A 27,255-nucleotide genomic window follows, 5' to 3' on the forward strand; every position below is an offset into this window, starting at 1 on the left:
CTTCTGAGCAGCACGTGGCAAGTCCTCAGTAAACATCAGCGATCATCTGCACGCTGGCACCCAATTCAAGAGAGGTGGGTTACCCTCCAGAATCCTTTCCAGATCCCAGAGGGTAACAAATTCACCAAGGGAAACAATGCTGACTGCCCTGCCTCTCCATTCCAGCTCCAGCGAAAGGCGCTCCATGTGCCTTAGTCCTATGCCTCTAACCAGTGCGCGCAGGGGAAACAGGAAGTAGTTAGGCTGATGCGGTGGTTCTGCATCTGTGGTCTGCAGAACAGAAAGTGGAGGGACAGAAGGCAGGGAGATGCTAATCTGGAAAGTTTAGCCATGCCGCTCCACCTTTAATCGGAGAATTCCACCTGTGCCATAAATTTTTGTACCTCTGCTGAAAATTTCGTTTCAGCAAAGATTTCCACAGCAGAAAAGTTTCAACTCCACTGCCCTGGCTCTAAACCAGTAGTCAGAGGTAAAATACGATTTTCTAATTGTATTAGTTTCCTAAGGCCGCCTTAACAAAGGACCTCAAACTAGGTGGCTTAAAACAACAGAAATATTTTTTCTCACAGTCCTAGAGACCAAAAGTCCAAAGTCAAGGTATTGGGAGGGCATGCTCCCTCCAAAGTCCTAGAGAAGAACCCTTCCTGGCCTCTTCCAGCTTCTGGTGGTTCCTTTGGCCTGTGGCAACATTACTCCAATTCTGCTCCACCTGTACATGACCATCTTCCGTGTGTGTGTGTGTGTGTGTGTGTGTGTGTGTGTTTTCTCACGTACCTTCTTACAAGGACATCACACATATTTGATTTAGGACCTATTGTAATCCAGCATGACCTCATCTTAACTAATTACGTCTGCAAAGCCCCTCATATCAAATAAAGTCACATTTGAGGCTCTGGGTGGGCAAAATTTGGGGGGTGAGGCACATTATTCAACACAATATACAATTTTTTAAACTATACACTTTTTTAAATTTTTAATTTAAGCATAGTTGGCATACAATATTAGTTTCAGGTGTGATTTGACATGTTTATGCCTCACAGTGTGATCATCCACCAACTCTAGTAATCACCTGTCACTATGCAAACTGATCACAATATTACCCTTCCCCTTCTTCACTCATCCCCTCACCCACTCCCTTCTGGTAACCACCACTTTGGTTTCTCTTTCCATGAGTCTTTTTTTGTTTTGTTCATTTGTTTTCTTAGATTCCACATATAAGTGAAACATTATGGTACATTTTTAAATGATTGAAAGCATTTCTTAAGTGATTTACTATTCTTCAAAGTTCTATGCTGACCTGTATCACATATTCAAAGATAAAATACTTTCAGTCGACAAAAGTTTCTGACACCTAAGTTTCAGGTGAGAAGAACTTCTATTGCTCCTCCATCAAATAACACCATCTCTCGGAGTTCCCCAAGTGCGAAGGTGTGCCATAAAGTCTGTACACACACGCTGTATAGAAGACTGAGGAATGTCTCTCACTACATTTTTTTAACAATATTTTTTACTTAATGAATACTTCTGTGGTTAATAAAAATAAATATATTTAAAAGCATTAATAAATTAATAAATTGAAAAGCTTCTTGTCATTACGGATTTCTTCATTCAGAAGATGCCAAAAGAAATAAAAACTATGCCCCTAGGCCAGTGGTTCTCAACCTGTGGGTCGCGACCCCTTTGGCAGTCAAACGACCCTTTCACAGGCAGGGGTTGCCTAAGACCATCCTGCATATCAGATATTTACATTATGATTCATAACAGTAGCAACATTACAGTTATGAAGTAGCAACGAAAATAATTTTATGGTTGGGTCACAACATGAGGAACTGTATTTAAAGGGCCAGAAGGTTGAGAACCACTGCCCTACGCCTTTCCAAGGTAACTGGAGAAAAGTAAATTAATATGATGTATTGATCCATTTCAACCTAGCAAAATAGTGAAGACCAAATAAATGATGAGGACTGGCTATGGCAGTTAAGTAGGCTTGCTCACTCAGGGCCTGGAGAAGAAACTGGTGCACACAGTGAGGAAAGCCATATCTGGAAGTGTCTGTTAAGACCATTAAAGGCACACACATTTTTTAAGACAGAAATTTCATTTCTAGAAATATAGCCTAAGGTGAAAAAATGTGCCCTATGACTTCACTCAGGAACGTCCATCTCAAAGTTGTTTGCTGGGGAAAAATACAGGGGTTGGTTAAACTGCGCGGCCTCCGTACAGGGAACAATGTTCAGTCAGTGAAAGGGCACGTTTCCAACACAGGTGAAAGCCTGTGAGACAGAAGCAAGTTCATGATGTCCTTCCAAGTGTCCTCTCACTCCCTCACCTCCTTCAGGCATCTCAATGAGAACTTCATCCAAGCTCTAACTCTAAAACTCCAATCCATGCCCTACACACCACACACACATACTATACACTCACATACTCATACACACACACACACTACACACACTCATACTCATACACACTCACACACATACACACACACACATATCACCATCCAACACTATACTGTACATTTTATTTATCTCCTTGTTTACTATCCCTGGAAGATACACTCACACTCACACACACACTACACACACTCATACTCATACACACTCACAGACATACACACACACTACACACCACACACACATACTATACACTCACACACACACACACACACACACACACACACACACACACACTTTATGCCCCTTCCCTACTCTTCTCCTTGGCGCATATCACCATCCAACACTATACTGTACATTTTATTTATCTCCTTGTTTACTATCCCTGGAAGGTGAGCTCCATGTTGGCAAGGTGTTCTGTGTGAGTTTTATTCACTGCTGACTCTTCAGCAACCACAACATGACCAGCATGCAGAAGGCATTCAATAACTGTGTGCTTAATTAAGAACATATAAACTGAAAATGCATGTTATAAGTATAAATTATGTATAATCTTATTTTTGTATTTCTCTCTTAAGAGAAAAGGTGAACACACAAAGAAAAGAGGTCTGGAAGTAAAGACAACAGGTGTCAGCCAGTAATATATCTGATTCACAGGATTACAAGGTTACAAAGCTTTTTAGTGATGGTTGCTTTTAAATGGGGGCTGGAGGATTGAAAGGACAGACCTCAACGTACTTTCTAACATTTCTTATATATTGAGTGTGTAATAAATTGGGGGGGGTTGTTGTTTTGATTTCAAAATTGAGACACACACAAGAAGTTATGGAATCAGTCTCATAGCACAATCCTTCAGGCTGGGACAGTGGTTCTCAAACCTTTCACAGCATCCTGGGTACCCGTCCCTGAGATCTAGGGGCATAGCTTGCAGACAGCTCAAAACATCTTTGAAGTCTCCTATTTGATCTTAAAAATTAATGCAAATGTTGTATTCAAGTAGATAACATATCTGTGTCTTGTTATAAAAAATGGATTATACTATTTACCAGTTAAATTATTGAACACTTCCCCCCCAAAGCTGCTGCATTTATTTTACATGGAGAGAAGATACTCCATGTGCTTCCCTACCCCCTGGCAGCTATCCACTTGAAAGTACAGCCTATTTCTTGATGTTTTTCCTCAATTAAAACAGATCTCATATGTCCCTCATTTCACAAATTAGAAAACTAATGCGTTAACTAGGCAATCACAGTGACTTGTTTGAGATACAAGCTCGAGGCCCAGGGCACTGTATATAAAGACTATCTTCTCTTTTTTCCCTAAAGTGAATTTCAGATTATTTACAATCTCTAGAAATTATAATGTCATTAAATCAAACTAGGGAAATTCAAGGTCCTATAAGTTAAATTGGTCAAGAAACTCATCAATTAAAACAACTATCCTCCTATATAATAAAGAGGTAATGTGCAAATTAACCCTCATGCCCTCACAAGATGGCTGCCTACAACCAGGTCAGCAGGGGGCTTAGTGAGGGACGACCAAACACCTGAACAAGCAGGCTGCATGGGCAGCCAGGCCGGCAGGGGAGGGGCGGGGGGGTGTTGGGGAGGGGGGAATGAGGGGCGACTAGGACAGCAGGGGGGGCAGTTGGGGGTGATCAGGCCAGCAGGCTGGTAAGCAATTAGGAGCCAGCAGTCCAGGATTGTGAGAGGGATGTCCAACTGCCGGTTTATGCCCGATCCCCGGGAACCCTATGGTAGACATGGGACATAGTCCTGGAGAATTGGGAAAACAAAACTGACAAGTAGTGAAACCGGCAAGTAACAACCCGTTTTTAATGCTTAAGGGTAGACATCTGGTGTATTAGAAGCCATAACATGCACAACTTTTTATATCTATAAATCAAGAAGACTTAAAAGCAAAAAGGTAATTCTCAAGAATGCAAACTGTCCTTAGCATTATCCCTACACCTGGTAAACGAACTGGGATGATGGGTACAGAGCTAGGAATGCTCGGGATGAAATAAAAGGGACTTAATAAAATACCATGATAGCACATTGATACTTCTGACATACTGGCTGGCTCATTCGCACTGGGAAAAGAGCCATTACCCCTGGGCGTCAAGACCTGTAAAGCATCTGCAGCCTCTTGCCCCCTGCCCTTCCCCGCTCTCACTCCTCAAAGTTGCCTTTTCTCAGTGTGGAATAGGACCCCCTTCAGTTCCAGGGTTCCCCAAGACAAATGGAGGGGACGAGTCTCTAGACGCCAGAAGGAGACCACCACAGGCCCTAGCAGGAAAACCGGCAGGATAGGGTTAGGAGCTGAACCCTGCGGGGTGACCTCTAGAAGGCATCCCTGCTTAGTGACTCAGACTGGGCCCAGGGTCGGACGAGCAGAAAGTGTTGGAAGTGCAAGAAAGTGTTGCACCGGAGGGCGCGCTCCGAGACCAACCTGCCTGCCAGAGGGATCTGCTTAGGGGTCCTGCGTCCTCGAGTACCCAGGAACCGTGGTCAGTACAGAAAATCATAACGTTCCTACTTCTCTAAGTTATAAAGTCATGAAAAGACGAAAGGTGACTCCTGGTCTCCGAATAAGGAAGAACTTTGGGGGCGCGTTGCGGAGCGGTGCCATTTCAGGACCTGCAGGTGGGCACCCGTGACGTGCACCTGTCCGGGCAGGTGTGGCTCATGCGCGAGGCGCCGCTCAGGGGTTGAGGGGCTTACTACGCTCGCAGTGCCCACTAACTGACTTAACGGAAAGGTAAGGAAGGTTTCCCGGGGCTCCTCTACTTATACCACGACTGGAGGTGACCCCACGCTTCCAAGTTGAAGACACTTCCTCCCGCCGTTCTTCCAGACCTTTCCCTAACGGGAGCCGCCAGCGACGCGCCAGAGAGGGACCAATGAACAGACCCGGGAAGGGGCGGCAGGAAGGGAGGGGACCATCACCTGAACCCGCTGCTCCCTGGGATGGCGCGGAGGCCGCCAAGAGGCAGGCGCAGCGCCTGGACTCCCAGCCAGTGCTGCTGCAGGAGCCGGGCGCGTCCGGTCGCCATGGCGACCCGGTGGTAAAGCGTGGGCGGCGCGAAGTCGTGAAGGTACAGCGCCGCTCACGCTCAGCCACGCCCACCCGACTCTGGCGCGCTCCCGAGGCGCGCGCGCAGAAGCGTCTTTCCACCCGCTCCCAGAGGATTCTAGAAACTTCTGAGAGCTCGGAGTTTGTAGCATCCGTGTTGCAATTGTGGCGGCCTCGTTCCTCCCCACTTGTTTGCTCTAGGGTAGTTCGCGCTACTTCTGTCTCATTTGGGGCGGGGTGGGGGGGGGGGAGGCGGGGGAGAAACTGAAATTCAGAGGCTACATAATTTGCCCATAAGGGAGGGCAAAGCCACCATCAGACCCGAGAACTTTTCAGTTTACGCAGTCCTCTATAGAGAGTCGAGGAACACACAGTTTGCAAACGCTAATTTGAATTTTGTACGTTCTAGAACTACTTTGCTCTAACTGCCAAAACCAATTAAGTGCAGCACAGGCGTAGGCCATCCGCGCAAGGTCGTCTGGGAGACGGCGAGAGGACCGCGGCTTCTGGCCACCTTGCACTGTGGGAGATGTAGTCCTTGTGTGTCTTCCCCGCTGCAGCAACTCAGTGAGGAGTGAAGTTCTCAAACTACTATTCCCAGGATTCCTAGTGGTTCCCCAGGATACTTTGCAAAGGCATGGCGGGCAGAGTGTGAATGTCAGCCTGGAAGGTAAGCCAAGCACATTTATCCAAGTAAAAAGAGGACCAAAGAGAAGGGAAGGTGGACAGCAACTTCTTCCGGGAGACCTTTCGTCTGAACGCTGCTGGAGCTAACGTTTGTGTCGAGCACGCAGTGCAGCCTTACCGGCGTGAATGTGTGCACTTGAGCACGCATCGGGCTGGGCGTGGAGGGGCCAGTGAAGCTTTGCTAGTGGAAGTTGTCATCTTCCCTAAACGGAGCGGGTTTCTGTGAACATGATTTGTTTTTTTCTACGAGCTGTACAGTATACGGAGAAGCTGCACAGGTCCTCGCGGAAGCGCTTGTATTTGCCACACTTGGTACTTAACAAAGCTTGCTTGAAGACTGAGCCCGGTTTGAGATGGGGGCTGCACGAGCAGAAAACGGCGCGACCTGGTTGTATCCTTGGAGTCACCCCGAGGGCCATCTGGACGCAGGGACAGGGCCCCCAGAGAGCAAAGGAGGACAGCAGCAAGCAAGTATCTGTGCACAGTCAGAGAGGGGAAACCGCCATCTCAACCGCACAGAAAGGTAAAGGGAAATCTCCAGTGAGGACTAGACTTGCAACAAACATGACAACAGTTGCCCATACCCTTTTGTAGAAGTTCAATGCAAAAGCTGGAAAGACAACTCACACAAATTAAAAGGTAGAACCGCTAAGCATAGTTTAGCATCAGAGAGTATACGCCTATAATGATCTCCATAGATTTGAACTCAAATTTGAAAGTTGATTTTGATATAACTTTGTTGACTTATGTCTAGAAAAATTTTCTCAACTTTTATTAGTTTAGTGTGGAGAGCGCTATTTAAAACTTAACCATTGTTTAGTACTTTAAAGTAGACAAGTAGATTGTCCAGATGTTATTTCATCCATTTGACTCTGACATTCAGTCTTTCCAACATTAGTATTGTAATGTAGGAGGCACACTTCCCCAGTTTCACACAACTGAATATTAACCGCAGATTTCCCTAATCTCGGTTTTCTAATAGCCAGGCCAATGCTCTTTAGGACAACCATTCACAGGATTTCATGAGCTTCCATTTTGTCTATGCTCAGTCCGGAGCACGGTTATTCAATTAAAACTTGTTCAGTGATGGAAATGTTCTGTATGTGGGCTGTCCCAGTATGGTGGCCACTAGCCACCTGTGGCTGTTGAGCACTTGAGATGTTGCTAGTGTGAGGAACTCAATTTTTATTTAATTTTAAGTTAAAGTTAGGTTAATTTTTAAATTAAATAGCCCTGTGTGGCATGTTGCTGCTGTATTACACATCCCAGGCCCAGAATGTCCAGGTTACATAAACTATATTATCACATGGTGGGAAACTTAACAAATCCCAGGCAAGACTATACATATCCACTGTTACTGTTTGTTGCTCCTTGTCAATAGAGGTGGGAAATAATGCATTCTCCACACCACTGGACTACACCATGAGGTAGTACTGATGTACTCCCGTAAGTTGTCAACTGTGGATAACTGGACCACGGTCATCCTCTAGTATCTGTGGATTCTGCAAGAGGAAGACTGGTGAATGACATGGGAATATGATGGGGACCAGCACCCTTGTACATTTCAGTCTCTAAGAATAGCACTCTCTCTACCATCCCCCTCTCAGATGTGATTTGGTTTACATGTTTTTTGATTGGTTCTGATTCACAGGGACATTTGAGAACAGCTACTTCAGAGCACAGACCCATTGTTTAGATCCTGAGTCCACACCTCACCTAGAAATACTGAAGGTTCCTGCTTGTGTCTGGCACACATGTGACTCAGTGCTTTTTTCTCTTGACAGTTAAAGAAGCTGGAAGAGATTTTACCTATTTAATAGTGGTGATTATTGGAATCAGCATTACAGGTTGAAAACACAGCAAGTATAAAACCCCAAATATCTGTTTCACTTACTAATTGTATCGCCCTGGCTTTGCTTGATCTTATTTTTCTGACTTTCAGGTGGCCTGTTTTATGTGATTTTCAAAGAACTTTTTTCTTCATCCAGTCCTAATAAGATATATGGGAAAGCCTTAGAAAAGTGCAGAGCACATCCCGAGGTGAGTCCTCAAGGTAGAGTTACACAAACTCTGATAATAGGGAGAGAGAGTGGGCAGAACTCGAATCTGGTTCTAAGACTAGTGAAATTTACATAATAATGTTTGAGTTGTTTGTGCTTTTAGCTCTTTACTAGTATTCTATACATGCACCCAAACATCCATGGACAGTGTTTTCATCCTAATTATATAAAACAAAGTCATTTCACTAGTTATCAAATGCTTAGAATATACCAGAGTCTAAAACAGCTACACAGTTCTTAAGTGTCTCTCACATCATTCCTTTTTATAAGACTGTTATTATATGATGTCTCCAGTCTTTTTAAAAAAACTTGATTCATGACTCCATGATCACAATAGTAAATCTTATTGAGAGCATATTATGAGCCAAGGACTGTGCTTAGCATTTCAGTGCATTGTCCTTATGAAACCTCACATAAACCATTGTGTAGAGTTCTGCTATTATCCCATTTGCAGAAGGGGAAACTGACAGAGAGATGAAAATAAATAGGAGTAGCATAATTAAATGTTAGGATGCATCTCTAAAGAGATGCTATTCACAAACTCAGTCTTTCATAGATCTTCAGCCTTTTGAACAAAACAAAATACAGAGAATAAACAGAGTAGGATAGTATAAAAGTCATAATTTAATTTGCTGCCTACAAGAGCTCTACAAATAATTAAATTTCAACACTCAATGTTGTCAGCATTTATAAAGGTCCTGTTCTTTGCCAGGCACTGTGCCTGGTTGAGAACTAGAAAACTTTCATGTTTGGTACTGATGGGTTTACTAGTATTAAGTTGTTTGAACAGTTATGCCATTCATCTCAGCTGCACAGTTCTTAAATTTATTTCTCATCTTACACTTTATTTCTTTTTACTTTTGCATGAAAAATGTAATGCTGAAGATGCCCAACACAAAATAAGACAAATTTTATAGACTTGAGGCAACATTTGTTTTAGTTTGATACCATTTTTTAAGGTTCCAAAGTGTATTTTAAATTCAATAAAAATTATACTTCCATTTCATTGCCATTAGGAATAATTGATTCACACCTATAGATCTGGTTTGTTTTAAATAGGTTGTTATTAAATGTTTAATGTTTATTAAATATTTAAATACATGAGGTTTTTTTCCCACTGGGCTTAATGACTTAAAAAAACATTTTGTCTCATAGCTTTTAGTGTTAGACCCCATTAGATGAATTTCACTACAAATGTTTAGGCATTTAAATATATGAGCACTGGTTGTGCTTCTTTTTGTGAAGAGTGGGAATAGCTTCACTTCACCAATGCAGTTCTAAAACTGCAAGCATCACCATAAAGTTACCTGGCTCAGCCTCTGCACAGGAAATATTTTAGTTAGTTATGGGGTGATTTTTGCATAATAACTTTTCTTTTTTCATTATTGGAGTTGTCATTTTGAAAAGGTCCTAGGCTTACTGATTTTTTTTTTCCTAAAATAAATCACTTGGTTTTTCAGGAAATATTTCCCTAAGAAACCACTAAATAAAACGTTGTCTTTATACTGCAGGTAATAAGTGTCTTTGGTGAGCCTGTTAAAGGATATGGGGAGATGACAAGACGTGGTCGAAGGCAGCACGTCAGGTACTGCACCTGGCTTGCATTGGAAGGCTCGGGGATTGTTTTTAAATGAAAGGGATTTAGGTCTTTGTTCTTTCCTTTTCTTGACAGTTTTATTGAATATGTAAAGGATGGGCTGAAACACGTGCGTGTGAAGTTCTACATCCAAGGTTCCGAGCCTGGGAAGCAGGGGACAGTGCATGCGGAGGTGAAGGAGGTGAGGAGGGGGTGGGGAGACATGGTCTAAGTGCGCAGTTGTAGAATGCACTGGAAGAAAAAATGCCACCTCAAAATCTTTTTTTTTTTTTTTTTTTTTCAGAATCCAGAAAGTGGTGAATATGAATTCCGATATATATTTGTAGACCTTGAAACTTATCCTAGAAGAACTATTATCATTGAAGATAACCGATCCTGAGATTGAAAGGCTCAGCACCCAGGCCATTTCCTCATGGGTGTTGCATGGTGCTGACTTTCAGCTCTGATCTGCGTGGCTCTCCCAGAGTCAGTTTTGAATAGGTTGGGAAAGAGTACAGTTCATCAAAGTGAATGGAACTGGGTAGTTGTTGCATTTAGACTAACCGAATCAGATTTTCCTGTAGAGTAAAAAATCTTGAAATAGTGCATATTTTAGGTGATCCTGGGCATCGTGTAAATAAGAAAATAGAGTTCATTATTTTGTGCTTTTTTATGTTATATAGCTATATAAAATCTGTGGAATAAAATTAACATGTCATAACCAGCTACTTTCCATATACTTTGGTATCTGATGAGATAAACATCTGAAAATTTTTGAAAACTGTAGGAACCAAATGATGAGTACATTCTCTTCAAAGTGGTCATAGAAAGGTTGTGCACATTGTATGAGTTGTGGTGATCTAGTATATCTCCTGTGTCCCCTTCGTGAATCGGGGCCATTGCACACAGTGGGAAAGTGACTGCTCTAAAGTCGAGTGGACTTGCCCAGGTTCTCACCAGGTGTGTGGGCCTGTGCAGGTACCTTAGCCTCCTTCAGCCTCACTGGCTGGCTTGTGAGGATGACTGGAAGGTGGTAGGTGCAAATGCCTGGACTGTAGAAAGTGCCCGTGAAGTGCCCCAGCCCTTTGGGACCTGCACTGAGACATCACTGCTGGAAGGAGCAGGGAAGTGAGAGTCATTTATGTCTGTGTGGAAGCCTGTTTGGATATCGACACCTGTTTTATCTGAAGCAGTTACAGGGCATTTGGAAAACAGTGACCTTAACTTACAAGAGCATAATCACATATCTGTATAAAGTTCTCTATGTGCCGGGACACGTCTAAAAGTGTCCTTATCTATGGTAGCTTCAGTTTTGGAACATCCCCATAAAATGCTTTTTCCTTCAACCTCAGAACTACCTGCAGAAATGTCTGATAGGTACTTGAACTTGTAGGATATTTGGGATAGATGGGCCCCCAGGCAATCAATCGCCAGTATTTAGACCATCTTCCTGCTTAGGTTAGCTCATACTTCAGTTTAACTGCTTGTTTTAAATACTTTCTAATTTTAATTATGAAAAATCTCAAACATTTACAAAGTAAGTATCACAGCAGACACCTTCTCTCCCTGATGTAACACATTTGAAGTGGCTGGGTGAACTCCTAACTTGGGCTTTGTCTCAACCATTTTTTCCTCTCCTTTCCAATAGAATGTCCCTCAGTACCCTTATCCCTGACTGACATGGCAACATTTAACAGACAGAGGTCTGCTTGCTGTCCTCCACCTTTTCATAGGACCTGCTCAAACCATAGCTTCCCAGAAACCTGGCCTCAGCTGCCTGACATTTAGCCTACCTTCTAACCCTATTTTTATGGTTTAGGACAGATTTTTTTCTGTATTCATCTTTATGTATCTCCCATTTTGTGGTATACCATGCCCCTTTAAGATATGAGTTTATCATTAAGTTACTTTTATAATCAAAACTATTTTTTCAAAAGAAAATATCTGTACTCAGGTTCTGTATAACCATGAGAAAATGTAATAATGCAATTTTTTTAGATAGCTCTGTTTTCTTTCCCTCTATAATTTAATACATCATGTTAAAATTTCTGATCTTAAAAGAGCTGTTTTAATCAACTGCCACCTCCGATTCTGATCCTGGCATCTGTCCACAGGCTTACTCCCATCTTTGAAATCTTTTCTAAAATTGACTATATGCAGTATCTCCTTATGTCATAATAGAAAGTGATTCGGTCATTTTCCTCCAAGGCTTTTGTTACTTCATCCGCAATCAGGGATCCCTTTTGTCAGAATTAAGTCTGGTTGTGGGCTCTATCCCTCCTTAATAAAGAAATCATTGGCGTGCTCGCTTCGGCAGCACATATACTAAAATTGGAACGATACAGAGATTAGCATGGCCCCTGCGCAAGGATGACACGCAAATTCATGAAGCGTTCCATATTTTTTAAAAAAAGAAAGAAATCATTGGCAAGACAATAGATCTAACTCCCCTGCTCAAGACAGAAAGAATGAAATCAACATGAAATTATTTAGCATCACTACATATGTTCTTCATGGGTGACTATTTGAAAGTTGATCCGGTCAGCAAAATGTAGGACTGTCCATAAAACAACCCATTTTCCATCTGCTACTGAAACAGCCCTCATGACATGTCCTGGGGTTTGGATAGTAAATTCATTCATTGTGATCCACTGATGAATTTTGAAATCATACTTAGTTGGTCTCCAAAATGAAGAATATATCTGCTGTGGTCAGGCCTCTCTCATTTTACATGTGTGCATTTGTGTGTGCATTTTGTAGCAGACAACATTGGTGCCCATGCATATGCCCTCTCTCACCAATTTATTGTCATTATCGTATTAACTACTAGCACCTGTAGATGTTGGCAAGCCACAGGTATGGTTTCAAGCACCTCCCCAGCTTCTGCCATCTGGAAACTATTCATTTTCTATGGCTGCCATAACAAGTGGCCACACACTTAATGGCTTAAAACAACCCAAATGTATTATTGCTCAATTCCGTGGGTCATTGGTCCAACATGGGTCTCATTTGGTTAAAATCCAGAGTCAGCAGGGCTCTGATCCTTTCTCCAAGCTCTCAGGGAGGATTTGTTTTCTTGGTCAATTGGGTTGTAGGCAAATTTAGTTCTTTGCAGTTGTAGGACCAAGGGCCCTGTTTTCTTGCTGTTTGTCATGTGGGGCCGTTCTCAGCTTCTAGGGGCCACTGCCATTCCTGGGTTCTTGGTCCCTTCCTCCACCTTCAAAGCCAACAACAATGGGTGGGCAAGTCCCTCTCACACTTTGAATCTCCGCCTTCCTGGGTCAGACCCAGCCAGGATGAGTCTCCACTATAAGGAGTCACATGAGGTACGTGGTGAACTTTGCCAAGTGTTGGCACCTGGTAAAGTCATGGTATCTGGCTTGAAACGCAGGGATTTCAGCTACCTAGGCTGGGTGGGCTCTAACACTGCTTTCCTAACAAAACTCATTTGGGGAAAAGAGAAAACTGCTTTGCCAAGCCGCACTGGAGACTGAGGTGAAAAGAAAAATAGTACTAGTGATCCTATCTTTACCTAAAATGTTAGTATTTTGTTTATCATAGTATTAACTTTTATTTTTTTAAAAATATTTCTTAACTATTCTGTTTATCTCAATTACCGTTTCGGGAGGGCGCTGAGAGAAGAGCACGTTGTCTTTACTCGAATCTGGGGTCGTAAACCACACTCCCAGGTTCAGACTCACAAGCTGCTTAAAGCAATAAAATGAGTTCATAGTTCAGAAATGGCCCCCAAAACTGTTTATAATTCTCTGAAACGTGCAGAGTAATAAGTCAAAAGAGCAAGTTCTAGATTCTGTTTTCGCAGCACCGAAGGTTTGGGGGTCTTGGTTTTCGCTGCCTGAAACAAGTGTCTTTTGCCATTTTTCTGTCCCGTCTCCAAACCCTTCGCTCTGCTCAGCGGAGGGTGGTTCTCAGTCTCTCAGGCAGAGGAGCCATCTTCAGAGAGTTTTAGTGTTTCTAACCTAAAACTAATGCTTTAATCCCTCGGGGCCACTAGGGGGCCACTGACACCCACTGTAATGAATGTCAGATTCATGGAATTTCCTAAATGGGTAATTAATTGCTCTATAGAGGAATTCTTTTAAGACAATTGTTTCTTTAGGATAGCTTTTATTAAATATATCTGTTTCTTTAGTATCCACATTATATGTTATCCTTTAAATTACAAGATCCCTGGTAAGTGCAATTAAAACTAAGTTATTTACATAGCCTCCCTGTGTTCAACAAATATTTATATATTGCAGCCTACAGTTCTGTAACAGTCTGTGCTAGCCAGTGAGGCCACAAAATGGAGAAAGAATCCCTCCTTATCCTCAAATATAGACTAATTAGTGGGATAATTAATACAATATTAGAGGCCCAGTGCACGAAATTTGTGCATGAGTAGGGTCCCTAGCTGCCTGACCCATGCTCTGTGCCCCAGCCCGGCCCCTCCCACTGGCCCCTGGTCCTCTGTCTGCTGGCAGCCCTGCTCCCACCGCCACCACTCCCACACGCCAATGGCACCAGCCCTGCTTGCACCTGCTGACAGTATGGAGCGATTGGGGCTGACGCCAGCAGTGGGTACAAGTGGGGGCTGCTGCCCTGGTCACCCCTCAGGAGCAGGGGGAAGTGGAAAAGCCCTGAGGGGCAATCGGGGCTGGTGCCGGCAGCAGGTGTGAGCACCGGGCGGGACCGTGGCATGCGGGAGCAAAGAATTCTCAGTAACCACTAGAGGCTGGCCCCAATGACAGCCACCAGCGCCCCACCTTGGTCTGGTGTCCCCCCTACCCACCTGTTCAACCATCCCACAGCGGCCCACGCCCACCATGTTCTGCGCTCTGCTGCCTGCTACTGAGGCCTGCCATGTTCTGCACCTGCCCCCTCGTAGTCAGTGCACATCATAGCAAGCGGTTGAGCAGCCTTAGCATATCATTAGCAAATTATGCTTTGATTAGTTGTTCAGTTCTGCCATTAAGTCTATTTGCATATTACCCTTTTATTATATAGGAATGGAGGATGAGGGTCAGAGTAGACCTCTGCACAGGAAAAGGTAGGGCTGGTGAGATGTCATCAGTAAACCTAAAGTGACTTACTAAGCACCATCATGTTTTAAACAAGAAACTTAACTTTTTATAAGCTTTTAAAAGGTATTTTCAATTTTAGAAAAGGTAAAAACAAAATCCATTTTCTCTAGAAGCCTGGTCAGGGACTATCCCTGCCCTCCCCCTCACGATGAGCAGCCAGTGCAGTGTGAGCAGGCGTGGCTGCTGCTGTCCCACTGGGTGAAGTGAGATATGTCCTCTCTTCTGTTTTACACACAGGAGCTGAAGGAGTCAGTCCTCCAACCAACAAGGGCAGAGCATGAGCCCTGAAATGCCTGCCAGTGCAAAGCTCTGAATACCACCCTTTGTCCCACTTCCCTCTGGCTCAGGCTCCGGCAGCTAACATCAGAGAGCAGTCGAGGGACTCCTGGAGGCCTTGGTTCAGCCCCTTCCCACTAGCTCCAGGGCTGTAAACTGGGGGCACAAGTCAACTGGATATAGAGTCCAACTTGGAAAACAGGTGCCCGACAGCCATCTACTTCTTGTTCTCAACAGGCTGAGCTCAATGGGGCTACCCCACCACTCCAACTCCTGACCCGGGCCATCGGAGATTCACTGGCAGAGGGAGAGAAGGGCCAGCCAGGCCCAGGAGGGTGACAGCAGCATGTTCAGGAATGCTTGGGAGTAGGTGGGGTGGGGGTGGGGGGGTGTGCAGATACACCCACCTAGAGTGTTCAGACTCTTGAAGGTGGAGGCTGCTAAGCTTCCAGGCGGGAAGGGCCCCTGGTCAGAATAGGGCTGTTGACGGAACTCAGAGCCAAAAAGGATGACCAGATGGAGAGAAGAAACAGTGAATGTGGGCACCCCAGAAGGGAGGCTGCCTGGATGACAGCCAGGGTGACCTTCAGGCCCTAAGTGCTGACGCCTAAACCCTGGGGTCCTGGGGTCCTGGGTCCCTCAAACATTTGAGCAGAGCAGCTTCAGTGCTCAGATAACAGAAGTGGCACAGACACAGGGACACCTCTGCCCCACATTGAACCCAATTGAACCAACACAGCTGTGGTGCACGGAGACCACAGAGAACAGGAGGTGGCCCAGATGGCCCAGGTGGCTGATCTGGGAAAGCTGACCCAGCCACAGCGGAGTGACTCTGCCTGGCAGGAAGTGGCTTCTGTGCTGGGGACACAGGTGACATTTGGCCAACAGACCCTGACAGGAGAGAAAGAACCAGAAAGGAAGTCAACAGTGGGCTCCCATGATATATCCCAGACTTTCTGAGAACACACGTTCCCACCAGGACCTGCAGACACAATTACAGGTGTTGTGGTGGGAGCTGGAGGGCCTACATTAGCAGGGTATGGGCACAGGAACATGCTGTAGAGAGGTTTCTCTGGCCGCACTGTAATGGATGAGCTGAAACTATGAGCTCCTCAAAGGGGAGATACACGTATTTTCATTTTGGTCCCCTTTGACACTTCCTGTAGTTGGCACTGGGCTGTGCAAAGGGGAGGAAGGGTGCTATCCTTCAGGTGAGGTCGGGCAGGAGGCTGGGTGGGACTCAATGGCAAAGGTCCAGGTTAGACCCTGGGTCAGCAGGGGCTGAGCTAGAGCCACAGAGCAGAGATCTGCCAGCAAGACTAGACATGCTGGGAAGTAAAATCAATAGGACTTGGTTTCTGAATGACCTGGATAGTGGAGGTAAAAGTCGATTTGAAAATGTCAGCGAGGTTTTGAACTTGAAGGACAAAGGACAAGTTGACAAAGAACAGCTTGGTTTGAAAGATATTGAATGTGAGGGGCTAAGAAACAAGCTAATATGAACTGGTCAAAAGTCTGAAAAATAATAGAGGTCAAGTAAAAGTCAAATGAGATTACAATCAGTTACATCTAATAACTAAAATTAGACCATGCTTCCCAGTAAAGTCTTAGGGGATGTGAGCTGATGAATTCATACAAATGATCAGTAAATGGCATACCAATGCTAAATTATGCTTCTGGCACACTCTGGGCATTAAATATGTTCCATTTGTCACTTCAGTGTTTAGAGACACCTTTGAAACTGTATTTACATCATTAACCTGTCTGTCGAGCAGAGAAATTGTCCTCAAGAAAGCTCAGTTTTGCTGGCCACAGTTGACAAGTTCATGATGGCTGAGATGTGACAGTCTGACAATTGACAGGCACCTCAATAAAGGGCCACCTGACAATCACACTTTGGTCATGGAACTAGCAGCCCAAAAGACTAAATGGCAATTTTTTTTTATGTTCCCAGGTTAAAACGAGTATCCTTATTCCTCTAAAGATGGGATCTTTGTTCCTGGGATATTTTTTCCTTTAATTTTGAATTTCATATCTATTTCTTCTCCATTTTGGTACAGTTAAGTCCCTAGAAGAGGCAGAAGCATCTTGATCTTGGTCTCCACAGGGCAGCTGGCACCCCGGTACCCCAGCACCCTGGCTTGACACTTGGTATCAGCACCATTTTTTGAGCAAATTGCTGTGATACTACCTGGGTGGGTTATAGGAACATTTAGGCACATGCTGCAAGTGCAGAGGGGATTGCAGGGGTGCTGCCTGGCCAGCAGGAGGGGCACTGTCTCTACCCTGGACAGAAGCAGCTTTGAATCCTGGCTCTGCACCTCTTACAGACTAAAACCTGAGAAGTGACTTCACTGCTCTCAACTTTGACTCACTCACCTGTAAAATGATGGTAATTGGTGGGGGTTAGATGTAGCCTTATTTAGAAATAAGAGCCTTTACTATGTGAATTAAGGTAGGTCTTAGTGGATACAGGTGGGCCTTAAATCCAATGACCTTCTCCTTATAAGAGGAGAAAAGACACAGAGACAACAGGAGAGATGAAGGCAAAGCTTGGAGACCCTCCCCTGGAGGTGGTTCTGCTGACACCTTGCTCTTGGACTTCTGGCCTCCAGAACTGTGAGCAAATAAAGCTCTATCACTTTAAGCTGCCCAGTCTGGGGCACTTTGTTCTGCAGCCCAAGAAACTCATACAGTAATAGACCTTGTTCACTGGCTGCTTATGAGGATTAAATGAGATTATGTAAGTGAAGGCTGATTAAGTGTTAGATATGGTCCCTTTGCTTTCCTCTTCCCCAGGGACTGGGAATGCCAATAAATCCAGGAAGGGCTTGTTACCTGAGAACTCAAAGGTGAGAGCTCCTGGGCACTGATGAATCTGACTTAAAACAAGCAGCCAAATGACACACAGCATCGGTCTGCCCCTCCCGACATCTTGTCCCATGGGGCAGATTCTTGGTCTGAGCTAGTGACTGGAGGTTTCCACTGACCCAAATCCCAGTCAGCTTGGTGTGGGAAGTTTGCTGATGAGCAGAAAGGAGCTGCTGAGCTGATTGTCCTCATCGGTGATGGCAGAGGGACCTGTGTGGCCAGTCCTCTCCCAGGCCTCCATGACAGGTCTATAAGACGAGACACAGGCCAGGGAATCTCCAAGTTCCCTTCCATCTCTGGCTTCCATGGCAGTGTGAGCACCACGGTTATTAGAAGACACACCCCTCAGAGCCCTCAGGCCCCTTCTCCCCGACACCTGCTCACCTTCTCCTCTGGAGTTCAGTTTCTCGGGTCAACCACAGCAGATATGCGTGTCTGTATGCTATTTGGGAATAAACCGACATTGTGTCTAACAAATTAATCTGTGTAAGTCAGGTTTTTGTAGCTTCAAGTATCAGAAACCAGCTCAAGCAAGTTTAGGCATAAAAGAAATTTAACAGCCCCTGGAATCAAAGACAGACTTAAACAGCCAGATACTAGGAGAGTCACAGCTGCAGCTGGGCTGCAAGGACATCTGGGGCTGGGCCTTGACACCGGCAGGAATCTCCTCTCTGAACTCTTTGCTCTCAGCAGCTGGCTCACTTCAATTCCTGGAGATGGCAGGCGGCTCTGGCCTCGGGGCCTGGCTCCTCCTCCAGGAAGTCCTGGGAGATAACCATCCCCCACACACCACAACTGTGTTCTTAGAGAGAGCCCAACAATTCCACCCACGCCACAAAGACCCACCCCCCAAAGAAGTGGCAGGTGGGGCGGGGGTGGAGAGGAGGGGCTCAGGCTGTCACCAAGCAACCCATAGACTAGACATGACCCCCGGGTGCAGGTGGCGGGAGACCCTCAGCAAGGCCTGCTCACCTCCCCAGAGGCCTTTAGTGAAGTCACTGGTCTTAAGTACTGAAAGTTCAGACCCCAGGTAAGGATAAAATTGTCAGGGACTCTTTATCACAAATTCTGTCTGAACAGCTTTGAGTCTTGCCTGGTAAGTGGTGACCCAAATCGAATCCTGTTTGAAAATCATTTTTCATTCAATATCCAAATGACAAGCAAGTGGTGCTTATATTTTTTATGACAATTTAGTGAGGTCAGAACATAAGTAACTCAGTTTTCTGTATGTTTTTAATCCAGGGTCTCAATGCTGAGACCACTATTGAGAAACATGGTTCTCAACAGGTATTGAAGGCATATTTCAGGTATTAAGTACTGAGGATCCGGTGATCAGAAAGACCTGTCCCTCTTAGGGGCCTTCTAAACTCACTGGCTAAGTCACTGGGTGAGTGAGCCTCTCAAGGCCATAGAGTCTTCATCAGAATAATTGAGTTAATTAACACCCACTTCCCCCCCTAAATTAAAGAGACATATAGCCTGGTTCCCATCACTCTCTAAACCATCCAGGCTTGGGTATGTTCTATTAACTTTTTGATGTTAAACATGTATTATTCTGCTTTATTTTCATTTTGGAAATCCAATTATGGCAAATATTGTTTACCTTCTGTTTTCCACAATATCAAATTTGTAATAATAACTATTATAAATTAGAACAATATTTGAAATGTAACTGACTGTTTGGGACAGTTTCAGTTATCTCATTAAATAGGTTGATCGTTAACCAAAAATATCATGCCTCATTTATTCTGAATAGAAACTTATAGTAATAATAGCAGGAGGAAAATAGTTAAATCTTTGGAAATTAAGTTAAAGAAAGGAGAGGAGTTTTTACATTTTTAAAAAAATATTTTCAAATTTCCTAAAGTGAATAATGTCACTCGAGTGTAAGAAACTCTACGTGAGGTGCCAAGGGGCAGACATTGAGCTCATTGACATGTTCTTTTTTAGTCAAAACTTACTGAGAAGTAATTGGTCATGATCTTCAGGTTTAAAGAGCACTTTTGAACTTCCTGGAAATTAAAAGCTCCCATACTAGCCTGGGCGTGAGTAGCTCACTTTATCTCAGATCTAAGAAATTAGAAGGAATGTTGTCTTTCATGAGCTATGACTGAGCACCCAGGAATCCCTTCTAGAAAAACCAGCAACATAAAGGCAGCTGTGATGGGGAGTGGGGTGGGAGGCAGCACAGTAGCACAGAACTGAAGCAGCACAGGTCAGGTTGCGCCACATTTTGTTTTTCTCTTCTAAAGAGCAAATGTTTTAGGATCCTGAGTGTTGTCAACCAAAAACAAATCAGTATGGAAGAATGAGAAATGGCGTTCAACCAGGAAAACTATACCAGGAAAAGTATAATAACATGGGAATACTATTTCTAAGCCCATGATACATATAACCATGTCATGCTAACAGTAGAAATGAAAAATTCCAGGAAGTGCAAGGTCCGTCAGTGTTTTGTGCGGTACACAGTGGACAGAGAAATTGTTCCTGTTTATCCTGCTCACTTCAACTCAGTGCTGGGAGCAAAGGCAGCTTAAGAAAGTAAATACCTACATTTAAGTTTTTTAACTAGTTCCTCATAAACACTGATCAGTGAGATGAAAGACTTTTATTATGCTGCATGCACTCAGAATTAAAGATCTTCCTTGGAGAGATATAAGTCAAAGTCAAAGAAGTATTACAAAATGCTTCATTGGAGCGTGTGCCTGCTGTGTAACACAGATTACTTTGGAAAATGCAAGTATATATCGAAATAACCAGACACAGTACTAACTGTGGGAGATGATGTACAAAGGAAATTCTATTTTTAGATTTGCATGTCCGTGGTCTTATTATTTCAATCTAGGCCAGAATTCCGGATTTAGAATATTTTCCACTCTCAAAATAGATCATGTATTGGTGTGCGAAATATATCTCAATAAAAATGTTAAAAAACAAAATAGGGCATATACAATCGCAGATAAAACAGCTATACCTTCAAGGACTGTGCCTTAAATTATGGCTCATTGTTTAGGTCTCATCAGTCTAAAAATGCTAAAATTCCAGCATAGAGTATGTGCCTAAACATCAACTTACCACCAAAACTCTGAGAATAGCTCACAACCAAGATAATTTTGACCCTCAAAGAAACAAGGGATGAAATTCTAGGGCAAGAGAAGGGTTTTCCTGCCAGGATAGGGAAAGAAGGGATGAAAGAAGGAGTGTTTGTACTCCAACAACGGAAAGATGGTGTGCCGTCCAATGAACTGGGCTTCCAGGGGAGGCGGCCGCCTGGGGCTGTTTCTCGCACTGGCCACCAGATAGTGGGACGGCCTGGATACGTGGCTGCTATGGCATGTGGGTGGGGGCAAAAGTGGCCTTGCCCCAGGAATGGAGAATGTGATGAGATAAAATATTCAGAAGCTACATGTCCACATCAGGAAGTGAATGCATCTCACAGCCTAGAGTCACTTCATTGTTCCTTAAGACCTTTTCAAAAATATGCACTCTAAGTTGCCCTTAACTGATAAGAAGGGGTGGGAATCAAAAATCTATCTAAAACAATCTGCTTTCTACATTTTTCCCAATTTGATTTTTAAAAATCATGCTACTCCTCTAAACCAATCTACTTGGACTCCTGATATTATGGGAAAATGTGAGTGATTGTTGAATGGTCCGTGTTCAGCTTTCAATTGTATTGGACTTGAGGTGAGTTGGTCTATGGGTATCTCTGGCATTGGGGCCCGAAGACCTGGGTTTGGCCCTCACACCTTGAATTTGCGACGTGGTCTCTGCCTCCATTTCCTCAATGATAGAATGAAGATGTAAGACCCACTGCATCAGCCAGGGCTGGATCAGAGAACGGAAACCATGCTGGTATTTCAGAGAGAGCGAACTCAATGCTGGGAGTTTTGCCAAGCAGATGATGGCACTCAGAAGTGACGCAAGGGCCAGGGAGGCCAACCACAGCACGCAAGCCAACAGAGGGAAGGACAGAGGGACAGAGGAGAGGATAAAGGGACAGGGGGGAGGAGAGTGGAGTCAGCCTACCTGCACTCACTGCAGGCCTGGCCAACAGAGTTAGAGCCACAGTCATGCCCCTGGTGCCGAATCCGGGCAGCATGCCCGCCTGTCCCCTGCTCTTCTACCCAGTGCCTCCTGCTAGCTGAGCTGGGCCAGAGCCAGCCACCTGGGAAGCCTGGGAAGCACACTCAGTATGGAGCCTATGAAGGTAACCCTCAAGTGACACAGAGCCCAACAGGGACAAGTGAGGACTAGACTCGATAGCAAAACTGCCAAGGGTCCGCTCCCTGCACCACAGGCTGGGGATGAGCAGAACCCATAGAGGTGAGGCAGGTTGTGCTCCCAAAGCTGAGTTCTGGGTGAGTGTCCTTAGGACTTGGAGCAATGCTTTTGAAAACTCTGTGACTTGTAAATAGAACTTCAGATGTGAATAAACAGCAGGAGGAAAGAAAATGTGATTTAGGCACAATCAAACAAGCAAATATTTATGTCAGATAAGATGTTCATCAACAAAAATAGATCCAGAGACTAAGAAACACTGAACAGACAGTCCAACCTCAGAGGGGGGCGGGGGGGGCGGGAGGTGGTAAGAGATCAACCAAAGGACTTGTATGCATGCATTTTAGCATAACCAATGGACACGGACACTGGGGTGGTGGGGGCTTGTCCTGGGGAGAGGGAAGGATGGGGGGGGGTCAATCAGTGGAAAAAGGAGACATATGTAATACTTTAAACAAACAAACAAACAAAAGATGTTCATCAATCCTCATGTGATGTTCTGGGCACAGTGGACCTCAATGTTGGGGACCATGGACTGGCTCTGGGTAGAGTTGGATGGGTCAGCAGCCTTGCTCCTCCCCCTCATGTGTACCCCAATCCACAAGACAACTCCCAGCTCACAAGTGGATTCAGAACTATATGAAGGTAAGCACATGTAAAACCTCTTTTGCAACCCTTACATGTCATTTTCAAGACAAATTAAGTATTTCAAAAGATGTCACATTCAACCCTAGCTGCAACCTGAGGCAGAGCAGCAGCCTGGGGACTTCCAAGACTGCACGAGGTCCAAGGTGAACTCTGCTCATTAACTGCTGCCATCAACACACACTCTAATTTCCAGAGAATGAAATCACAAATATTGCATTCAAAGGCAGATAGAGTATCACAATTCCTGATTTTAGAGTTACCACCTCTCATTTTGTAAAGGAAACTGATCAACCAGTTCTTTCTTTCTTTTTTTCCATATAGAAATGTTTATTATGGAATTTTCAAATATATTCAAAAACATAGAAAATAGTATAAGCTCCCATGTTTATTTACCAATTCAACAATTATCAAAATTTTGAGTGATTATCAGAAAATCTCAGATGTCATATAATTTCACCTATAAATATGCATCTTTAACCTCTACCTAGCAATGTCACTACTACAACTAAGAAAAATTCACAGTAATTGCTCAATATCATTCAGAATCTACCCATATTTAAAGTTTTATAACTAACTCATGTTCCAACTACTGCTTTAAAAGCCTTATCTCTGTGCCTCTGCTCCGGTCCAGCGTCCAGCGGGATGGATTCCCAGTAGGATAAAGCACATCCTCCTCCTTCAGTCTCCGGCATTGCAGAAAGGAAGGCAAAGGCATCTTCCTCTTAACCCTGTGTCTGTGCTACCAAGGAACTCCTCCAGCTCCAAAGCATTAGAACCAGAGTCGGGGGTGGGGGTGGGGGGGGGAGACTCAGTACAGGAAGGAAGGAAGGAAGGAAGGAAGGAAGGAAGGAAGGAAGGAAGGAAGGAAAAGAAAGAGAGAGGAAGGTCCTAAATTCCTCCGTAGATAGATGGCTAAAACTTGCTAATGTAGATAAACTAAACTACAATTTACCAAAATTCTCTGGAACTTGAAAATCAGAATAAAGGTGATCATTTGTTTAACTATTTTTTAAAAAATCATGTAAAAAAAAAAAGACTATTCAAGCTACTCTAAAGTTCATTTGGAAAAATAAACATCCAAGAATAACCAGGAAAATTCTGAAAAAAGAACCCAAATGAAGCAGGAACTAGCCTTCCCAGATATTAAAACATGTTATGAAACTAGAGTATTTAAAATAGTTTGGTACTGGTACATGAAGAGACAGACCAAAGTAACAGAATTCAAACATCAAGAACCAGACCCCTGTACATACAAAAATTCAGGATATGATAGAGGTGGGATTCCTAACAGAAAGGTCACTAGTCAGTCAGTGGAGCTGGGACAACTGCATAGCCGCCACCGGGACCAAAGCAAAGTGGGCTTCCTAACTCACTTCCTATGTGCAAAATAGTATTTCATCCTCAGGTGGGTGAAAAATCTGAGAGCCAAAGAAATTCCCAAAGCATAAAAATACTAGGTGAATACTTGCCTATTAAAAAACAACCTTGCCCTAGTCAAGATGGGTGGATCAGCGCTCGGACTGAAGGGTCCCGGGTTCAATTCTGGTCAAGGGCACAAATCTGGTTGCAGGCTCAATTCCTGGCGCTGGTGGGGGAGCATGCGGGAGGCAACCAATAGATGTATCTCTCACATCAATCTTTCTCTCTCTGTATCTCACCCCCTCCTTTCCACTCTCTAAAAATCAATGAAAAAATATCCTCAGGTGAGGATTAACAAAATTTTTTTAAAATCTTGATGTAAGATGGCCTGTAGGTTTGTGCTCTCACATTGATGTTTCTCTTCTCCCTCTCTCCCTAAAAATCAATAAATTATTATTTTTAAAAACTTATTTTAAAAAGTGGTGTGTGCAATGCAATATACAGAGGATGTATAACAGAATAGTATACTTGAAACTCACATGATCTTATTAACAATGTCACTCCAATAAATTTATTATTTTTTCAATGTGGTGTGTGTGTGTGTGTGTGTGTGTGTGTGTGTGGTTAGAGCAATATATGAAATATGAAATATATTTATAAATGCACAGAATAACTTTGGAAAAATACCAGAATGTTACAGAAGGACTGGAGGCTAAGGATGACAAAACTCAGTTTTTACATCCTTGGGAGCTATTTTAGTATTTTGGCTACGTGCTTGCATGTTAAAAGCAAATTACATAATGGACATGCCACTCAGCTCAATACAGCCATACTTTACAGAAACAAAGTAGAATGGTGGCAGCCAGACACTGGGGAAAAGGGGAAAAGAGTTATTTAATGGGTATAGAGTTTAGCAAGTGAAAAAAAATTCTGAAGATTGCTTGCACAATAATGCAAATATATGCTAGTAGTTAACACTACTGAACTATACACTTACAAATGGTTAAGATGGCAAATTTTGTTGTGTATTTTACCACAATTAAAAATCTTTTTTGCCCTGGCCAGTGTGGCTCAGTTGGTTTGCAGGGATGGGCAAACTTTTTGACTCGAGGGCCACAATGGGTTCTTAAACTGGACCGGAGGGCCGGAACAAAAGCATGGATGGAGTGTTTGTGTGAACTAATATAAATTCAAAGTAAACATCATTACATAAAAGGGTACGGTCTTTTTTTTTTCTTTTTAGTTTTATTCATTTCAACTGGGCCAGATCTGGCCCGCAGGCCGTAGTTTGCCCACGGCTGGTTTAGCGTCATCCCATGCACAGAGAGGTGGCTGTTTAAAATCCTGGTCAGGGCACATGCCCAGGTTTCAGGCTCCATTCCCAGCAGGAAGCATGCAGGAGGCAGCTAATTAATATTTCTCTCTCATCAATGTTTCTCTCTCTCTCTCCCTTTACCTTTCTCTTGCTCTCTCAAATCAAGAAAGAAACATTTTAAAAAATTAAAATCAAATTTAAAAATATTTTTAAAGTGAAAAAAACTCCCTTACAAAAATACTCATACTTTTAAGATTTTACTTATTACTAATTTGAAAATCACTTTTAAAATATTCCATTATTTTATTATTCCAGAACTGAGCATTCAGGGCAGGAGGACGTTCATTAGGTGCACACATGTTCCAGCGACCTTTCCTCTAGAACTTCTGGGCCTTCAGCAAGACACACAGCTATTGCTCAACCCCAGACGGCTGGCCTTACAGGTGGCAGGGCCACCAACTCTGGACCCTTTACCTGTAGAAGAGGTTTGTGTATAGCTGCCACCCTGAAGTACACAACTCTGGGTTATTTTGCACAACTTACTACAATTCTGGGAACACTGTGCCCAGCATAGACCAGCATCCCGGAGCCTGCAGCTTCATCAACCTGGCCCCACCTGGCACACACCAAGCTTTCTCTTTCCTCGGTGCCCCCATCCCCTTAACCAGTATTGAGTAACATGGTCAGAACTATGGCGACCATCTTTTTCTTAAACTGCCTCTTTTGCAATAAAATATGCTCACCACTGTTCCATTAATCCACGATTGAAGAAATTCAGACCCAAAGTTGTACCACTTATTGCCCAAGGTCACAGTCAGTTACAGGCCAAACCCAATTTAAAAGCCCACTTTTCCTAGCTCCTAATCCAATATCCTTTTTGTTTCATCCCACCATTCATATCAAGGGCAACAGACGTGCTCTCACTAATGGATGGTTCGGGAGATGACAATGAGGCAATAGCACGGGCCTTCCAGAGTGTCCCCTGAGGGCAGTCAGTCTTGCACACCCATCAAGCCTCTGTTGCAAGATGACCTGAAATGTCCATTGAAATTGCAACATGCCGGACTCCGAATGAAAATTTTGTTTGATGGGAGGCCAGGCTTTGGACAACCCTAGCTCTCATTTTGGGTGGGGAAAGCATGTTATATTTCAGATTCTACATGTCAAGTATATTTAGTTTATCTTTGGACAGCCTCTCACTCTGGTCTCTCCTGGTATGTGCTGGGCCCACCTCTGTCCCAGCACACAGCCCACCTGGTCCCCTTCCTTTATGCATGTGCCTCCGGCCTGCACTGGGTGCATGCAGGTCTGTGTTCCTAGTAAAAACTGTCTCCAACGCATGGTCATACTTCATGAATATTTTCTCAGTAAAAGGAAGCATCCTATCTAATAATAGACAAAAGATGAAAATTGACCATACCGCCGAAACCGGTTTGGCTCAGTGGATAGAGCGTCGGCCTGTGGACTGAGAGGTCCTGGGTTCGATTCCGGTCAAGGGCATGTACCTGAGTTGCGGGCACATCCCCGGTGGGGGATGTGCAGGAGGCGGCTGATTGATGTTTCTCTCTCATCGATGTTTCTGACTCTCTGTCTCTCTCCCTTCCTCTCTGTGAAAAATCAATAAAAA

At 43.9% G+C, this 27,255-nt stretch overlaps 2 protein-coding genes and 1 non-coding gene across 5 annotated transcripts in view; 2 read left to right on the forward strand and 1 right to left on the reverse strand.

Moving 5' to 3' along the window:
• The window catches only part of FBXO15 (F-box protein 15), a 42,299-nt gene extending 36,848 nt beyond the window's left edge, over positions 1-5,451 (reverse strand). For both annotated transcript variants that reach the window (XM_006090785.3, XM_006090786.3), the window contains exon 1: positions 5,345-5,451. In XM_006090785.3, coding sequence (XP_006090847.1) covers positions 5,345-5,451 — 107 coding nt within the window. The remainder of the gene's footprint in view (positions 1-5,344) is intronic.
• Positions 5,452-5,988: 537 nt separating this feature from the next.
• On the forward strand, positions 5,989-10,520 carry TIMM21 (translocase of inner mitochondrial membrane 21). Of its 2 annotated transcripts, none has more exons than XM_023755616.1 (6): positions 5,989-6,681; positions 7,943-8,005; positions 8,101-8,198; positions 9,730-9,803; positions 9,891-9,987; positions 10,099-10,520. In XM_023755616.1, the coding sequence occupies exons 1-6, from the start codon at positions 6,387-6,389 to the stop codon at positions 10,192-10,194; spliced, it is 723 nt and encodes a 240-aa protein (XP_023611384.1). In that variant the 5' UTR covers positions 5,989-6,386; the 3' UTR covers positions 10,195-10,520. The 2 variants fall into 2 exon arrangements, with proteins under 2 accessions (XP_023611384.1, XP_006090849.1); XM_006090787.3 differs by having other exon boundaries at positions 6,040-6,681; positions 9,891-9,996.
• A 1,575-nt stretch (positions 10,521-12,095) lies between these two features.
• Positions 12,096-12,199, forward strand: LOC111826467. Its single transcript, XR_002829795.1, has one exon. It is a non-coding gene; the product is annotated as a U6 spliceosomal RNA (small nuclear RNA).
• Positions 12,200-27,255: the final 15,056 nt, after the last annotated feature.

Source organism: Myotis lucifugus, unplaced genomic scaffold, assembly GCF_000147115.1.
Source record: "Myotis lucifugus unplaced genomic scaffold, Myoluc2.0 scaffold_82, whole genome shotgun sequence".
Lineage (NCBI taxonomy): Eukaryota > Metazoa > Chordata > Mammalia > Chiroptera > Vespertilionidae > Myotis > Myotis lucifugus.

What these genes read in the sequence shown, in the direction of transcription:
- TIMM21 (XM_006090787.3), top strand. Translation starts at nt 6,387, where the DNA reads ATGATTTGTTTTTTTCTACGAGCTGTACAGTATACGGAGAAGCTGCAC. An exon ending in AGTGCAGAGCACATCCCGAG is followed by an intron (nt 8,199 to 9,729) that starts GTGAGTCCTCAA and finishes TTTATACTGCAG; the next exon opens with GTAATAAGTGTCTTTGGTGA. An exon ending in GGTCGAAGGCAGCACGTCAG is followed by an intron (nt 9,804 to 9,890) that starts GTACTGCACCTG and finishes TTTTCTTGACAG; the next exon opens with TTTTATTGAATATGTAAAGG.